The following is a 5,919-nucleotide window of genomic DNA, read 5'->3' as shown; positions in this document are numbered from 1 at the left end:
TGGGCCGGGCCGGGGGACGCGCTGCCCCTCGGCACCTGCTGGTGGACAGGACGTGGGGCCTTGACTGGGGGGCGGGTCCCTTATTGTGGGGGTCCTTTATGGGGGGTCAAGGAAACCGCCGTCAATGAGTTAGAAAGTACTGAAGTATCTTTTTAATGCTTCTGCTTCCTTTTTGACCCTATTCTCACTAAAGGAGATGCCCCCGAGCCTCATCACCCCAAAAAATCATATTAACAAAAAGAAAAGAAAAAAAACTTGGAAGAAATAATATTTTCTAAAAAGTAAACAAAAAACCCTCTCCCCCCCCCCCCCCCCCCCCAAGAGGGGTTTTTGTCCCCCCCCCCCAACCCTGAAGTGGTCTTGCTGCTTTTTCTGCAAGGCGGAGACACTGGTCGTGTTTCTCCGGGCATGTCCGAATGAGGCCTGGTGGGTCGAAGAGCAGCGTAAAAGCCAGGTGGAGAAGAGGATAACTTTTTTTTTTTTTTCTCCTTGCACTTCCAAGCTCAGTCTTGTATGCTGTGGGTGTGTCTGCACGTGCGATTCATACTCCCGTGTGCGCCCGGGAGCAATCGACTCCGGGACAGCGAGCTCCCGAGTTTATTTGCGTGTAACGTGTAGGGCAGCGGCTCCCCAACCTGTTCTTGCTGCGACCCTAAATCCAGGTTGCGAGCCTCGCTGCCAGCTCGCTCAGTAGTAACCAGCAGCACACTTATAAGATGGGGAAACTCCCTTCTTGAGAGCACAGAGGCAGAAAGCGATCTTGGAGTCATCGCTGACTCCAAAATGAACATGGGCGGGCAATGCGAGGTCACGGTTGGCAGGGCGGACCAGACCCTATCGTGCATTCACAGGTGCGTCTCACGTAGGGCCAAGGAGGTGATCCTTCCCCTCTGCAACACTGGTCAGCTGGAGTACTGTGTCCAGTTCTGGGCACCCCACTTCAAGAGGGATGTGGACAACATTGAGTGGGTCCAGAGGAGGGCCACCCGCATGATCCGGGGACAGCAGGGCAGACCCTACAATGAGAGGCTACGGGACCTGAACCTGTTCAGCCTTCACAAGAGAAGGCTGAGGGGGGACCTTGTGACCATCTATAAACTCACTAGGGGGGACCAGAAGAGGTTGGGGGAGACCTTGTTTCCCCTGGCGCCCTCCGGGATAACAAGGAATAATGGCCACAAGTTGTTGAAGAGTAGGGTTAGATTAGACATCCGTAAGAACTACTTCCCAGTTAGGGCGCCTAGGATCTGGAACCAACTTCCAAGGGAAGTGGTGCTGACTCCTACCCTGGGGGTCTTTAAGAAGCAGCTTGATGCCTACCTGGCTGGGGTCACTTGAGCCCAGTTTTGCTCCTGCCCAGGCAGGAGGTCAGACTTGAAGATCTACAAGGTCCCTTCCGACCCTGCTTCTATGATTCTGTGTCTTGATTGCGGGAGGCAACAGTGGCGAGAGCCCCGCAGGCGAGAGGGGCAGACCCACCGCAACCCTGGTTTGGATCGCGACCTGAGGTTAGGAGCCACTTCCATAGAGCCCGGTTGGAGCAGCCCTGGCTGGTCGGGAGCCCAGGGGTTCAGTCTGCCTGCCCGCGGCTGCTCCCCCTTGCTCTGCTGCGGAGGGCCTGGCTGGGGCATGGCAGCACGTCGGTGCAGGGCCAGCCCACAGGCAGCCCCTGCACTAACGCACCTTCGTGCCCCAGTCAGTTGGGGCAGTGTCTACACGTGCGCTGCTGCGCACTCTTTTACTCTGCAGTGGGATAGTACTTGTATTTACAATGGTAATTAAAATTAGTTTATTTCTGGCCTAATGGGCACGTGTATGGATGCATGATGTTTACCACACAGCTGATTAGTCAACTGCTCGGTAAGCAACTGGTGTAGATGCACCGTGGTCAGCAGGTGGCCTGCTGGAAGTGCTGTGGCTCTGTAGAGAAACCTTTTATAAACTGGAGCCTCTGGGTGTTGTATTTCTGTCTAGGAGACTTGCAAGGTCATGGTGGTTTGCGCGGTGTCATGCTTTTGCAGGCTTGTCGGGCACATATTTGGGTATTACTGACTTAATGCCTTTTTGGCTAGGTTTCCAGAAATGCCCTGGCTGCAGCATTTGTTGCTTCAAGAAACATCCATGCCTCCCAAACATCTTTTCAGAAAGCCGGTGAGTCAAAAGAAGTATTTTAATTTCTTGTGCTTCTTACTTTAGAGCTGCAGATATGCTAATTGTGTCACAAATTGCAGGAAATAAATATGGGGATGTATACTGTACTGTATTTTGGCACTTGTTCTCTGTCTGTGTGTATTGATCTCTGGTCACGCATTAGTGCACAAATGTTAAGTTGAATTCTGTATTTGTGAATGATTGGCTTGCCTACAAGACCATTCTTAAGCCTAAGGGCAGTGGTGTAGGGTTCCTAGGGAATTTTGTACACGCTTGCACTGGGAGCTTTTAAAAACACCTGGTACTGTCGCGTGCAGTTGGCAAAATAAGCGCCAGCTCAAAGAAAATGGCGGTGGCACACTTTGAACTAAAACGCCTTTTGAGGTGTTTTAGTTCAAAAGAACACCACCATCATTTTCTGCGCACTGATGTACAAGTGGTAAAATGCACATCTGCATATGACACAGCACAGTGCACATGAGCTTTGTCCAACCCGCCAGATCTCCGACATGTAGCGGGACGAAAAGGTATGTGTGTAAATGCCTATCAGTATGAAATCTGGTGCAGGGCCAACCAAATGGAGCTAAATGCTTAACTTGACCCATGTAAATCTGAAGTCTCAGCTTCTTAACTGCTCGGTAGGGGCATTAGGGATCACTGGGATTTCCCGGAAGTGCTGGTTTGACCTTGGCCCAGGTTCCTGTCTCTAAGCTTTACACCATCTGGTTGCTGCTCCCTGCTAGGTGATTTGTTTTTATGTGCCACATAAACAGTGCCTAGTTCATGAAGTGGTTTGCCACAACTTAGGCTAGAATTTAGAATTCATCAGTATTGGCCCCCGTTGTTTGACAGCATGGGTAACAGAGTTCCAGTAAGTCAAGTAAAATAGTTAATTAAACAGATTCTTTTGCTTCTTACAAGCAAGATTTTTTTTATTTATTTATTTTTATAACCAAGTGGTTCCTCTCATTTCTCAGTTGTGCTTCTGAACGTGAACACAGTACAGGTCTGTAATTGTAGGTTGTAAATGCCATAAAGCTGACTTAAACTCAGCTTTTCCACGCTTAAAGGACTTTAGTCATCTGTTCAAAGGGATGGCATATAGAAGCCTCCCTAAGGCTAGATCTACACTTGGATCCATATTAGAGCCTCATAACATTTAATTTCTTGTTTCAAGGGGTCTTATTCTTGTCCATTTTTTTTTTTTCTCCTTGCGATCTAAGAGACTCCTAATACATTCAGATTGATGTTTAAAACCAAAAAAAAGAAAGCAATCGCAGTGCTGCCTTGCAGAAACATTGATATTGGCTAATAAGAGTCCTTTCTTGGCTGTAGGAGCAGGGAAGCTATTGCTACCTTTCATCTTGGTAAACCTACCTTGTATTTAAATCCATATGCTAACCAAGATCCTAGATATAGTTGTCTTTTAAACTTGTGTTAATTATAATTATCTAGCAAATTCAACTCTCATTTAAAATTTGTCTTGCCTGATAGGCACTGCTGAAGTGTCCTCTATTCTTGAGGAACGTATCTTGGGAGCTGACACTTCTGCTGAGCTGGAGGAGACTGGGCGTGTGCTCTCAATTGGTGATGGTATTGCCCGTGTATACGGCCTCAGGAATGTTCAGGCAGAAGAAATGGTGGAATTTTCTTCTGGACTGAAGGTAAACTTAATAGTTCTTTCTGGTGGTTCTTTACCATTGGAACTTATTTCTGCAATTCTTTGAAGGCATGCTACATTAGATGCTGAATCCCTTCTTTTTAAAGCATAGCAGAGAATTTGCTGCGTTTCCTTGTTTTGAGGAGTTCTGTAGATCTGGTCTGCTATTAAACTATTAGAACTTTAAAGTAAAGGAGTATTGAAGATTTTTAGAAAGTAAATGTCTTCGATGTGTCTTCCCAGGAAGCAATGTTATTCTTTTTTACACAATGAAATTTTAAAATGGAGCAGTGCTGTCAAAGTAATACAATCGCACAAACCCTATTGAAAGAATGGAGTGTCCTGGCTTTTTTGAAATTGCTTGTTATCATTTCTTTTGAATTAAAAATGACTTGTCATCTTGTTTTGGAGCAGGCCCAAAAGACTTACAGTTTTGATTTGCTGCTGGTAGTAATTCCTTAACAGATACTGAACACACTGCAAAAAAAGTAGTCTTTTCTGATAGCTGAATAACATGTTGGGATAGGCCAGTTCCTGGTTATATCCACTTACTTGCTGGTATCGCTTTTCTTTTTTTAAAAGGGTATGTCCCTGAACTTGGAACCCGACAATGTTGGTGTTGTCGTGTTTGGTAATGACAGGCTGATCAAGGAAGGAGACATTGTGAAGAGGACCGGTGCCATCGTGGATGTTCCAGTTGGTGATGAATTGTTGGGCCGTGTTGTCGATGCATTGGGTAATCCCATTGATGGAAAGGTAAGTGTCAGACAGACTTGCTCCCTCTGAAATTGTGTTGTGGAAATTTTTTTGAAAGGAAACAAGATGGTTTTACTTACTCTTTCCGCCCCCCCCCATAGGGTCCAATTACTTCCAAGCTGCGTAGGAGAGTTGGTCTGAAGGCCCCTGGAATCATTCCCAGGATCTCTGTACGTGAGCCTATGCAGACTGGTATCAAGGCTGTGGATAGCTTGGTGCCAATTGGCCGTGGCCAGCGTGAATTGATCATTGGTGACAGACAGACTGGGTAAGAAACTGCAAGGGCATTTTACTGTTGAAAATTAACTTTTGGATATTCAGACACCCTTTTTAAATGTGAAGGCATGGTAACAGTTGGAGAACATTTTCAGGTAGACCCAGCTGAGTGTGATTCTTTTTTTTTTTTTTTTTCCCCCAGGAAAACCGCAATTGCTATTGACACAATTATCAACCAGAAACGATTCAATGATGGGACTGATGAGAAAAAGAAACTGTACTGTATCTATGTTGCCATTGGTCAGAAGAGATCAACTGTTGCCCAGCTGGTGAAGAGGCTGACTGATACAGGTACAAAAAGCTGAAGACACTGAAATTACTTTACTTAACTTAAGGAAGCTACAGGATACAGCTGAATCTCCTTTCTTCAGTCCCCTAACCCAAATAACTTGATCAAGCAATGGAATGGGAGGGGACAGAGTGGAACTCTGCTTGTTTGATATCTCACTGGTGACGGGTGCACCGATAAAGACTTCTTTTCTTTTGGCTGATACTGATGGCCAATTATTAACAAGCCATGTCGGCCAATACCATTCCAATTCCCAATATGCAGCCCAGCAGCTTGGAAACCAGTGTCCAGGCAGTAGTAAGCCTGTAGGGAAGGGGTGTGAGTGGGGCAGATCCAAGCCCGCATGGTGAGGGAGGGAGGGAGTGTGGCAGGGGCAGGTGCTGCTCAGCCAGGGCAGGCTGTGAGACAGAGCTGTGGATGGCTTGTGCAGGGTATGTGGGGAGGGAGGGAGGGCAGGCAGCCCCCCTTCCCCAGCTCTGCCACTGCCTGCCCCATGCATAGTCACAGCCCAGGCCACCTTCTGTCCCACCCCCAACGGGAAGAGGCCACGCAGCGGGCAGCTTACCCTTGTCCTGTGCACAAATCTGGGAGGCACGTGCATATGCACCCCTGGGGAGAGAGGATGGGGGGCGTGTGTGGTGGGGAGCCACCCGCCCTCCCCATGCTCCCAAGATGAGCTGCCTGCGTCTCTGTCCCGCTCGCTGACCCAGCTGGACAGCACCTGCCCCTACCCCAGCCCCTCTCTCACTGTGGGGGGCCTTGAGCTGCCCCTTTCCTCCACCACACC

The 5,919-nt window shown here is 47.9% G+C and overlaps 1 protein-coding gene across 1 annotated transcript in view; it reads left to right on the top strand.

Moving 5' to 3' along the window:
- Positions 1–354: 354 nt before the first annotated feature.
- ATP5F1A (ATP synthase F1 subunit alpha) overlaps positions 355–5,919 on the top strand; it is a gene marked incomplete at its 5' end in the record, with an annotated part of 10,179 nt that continues 4,614 nt past the window's right edge. Inside the window, 6 exons of the mRNA XM_006034277.3 lie at positions 355–454; positions 2,073–2,151; positions 3,646–3,815; positions 4,394–4,567; positions 4,669–4,835; positions 4,986–5,134. Of these exons, the coding sequence (XP_006034339.2) occupies positions 355–454; positions 2,073–2,151; positions 3,646–3,815; positions 4,394–4,567; positions 4,669–4,835; positions 4,986–5,134 (839 nt within the window). The remainder of the gene's footprint in view (positions 455–2,072; positions 2,152–3,645; positions 3,816–4,393; positions 4,568–4,668; positions 4,836–4,985; positions 5,135–5,919) is intronic.

The sequence above is a fragment of the Alligator sinensis genome, unplaced genomic scaffold, assembly GCF_000455745.1.
Source record: "Alligator sinensis unplaced genomic scaffold, ASM45574v1 scaffold518_1, whole genome shotgun sequence".
Taxonomy (NCBI): Eukaryota; Metazoa; Chordata; order Crocodylia; family Alligatoridae; genus Alligator; species Alligator sinensis.
The sequence above is the reverse complement of the archived record's forward strand: the minus strand, read 5'-3'. Positions and strand labels throughout refer to the sequence as shown.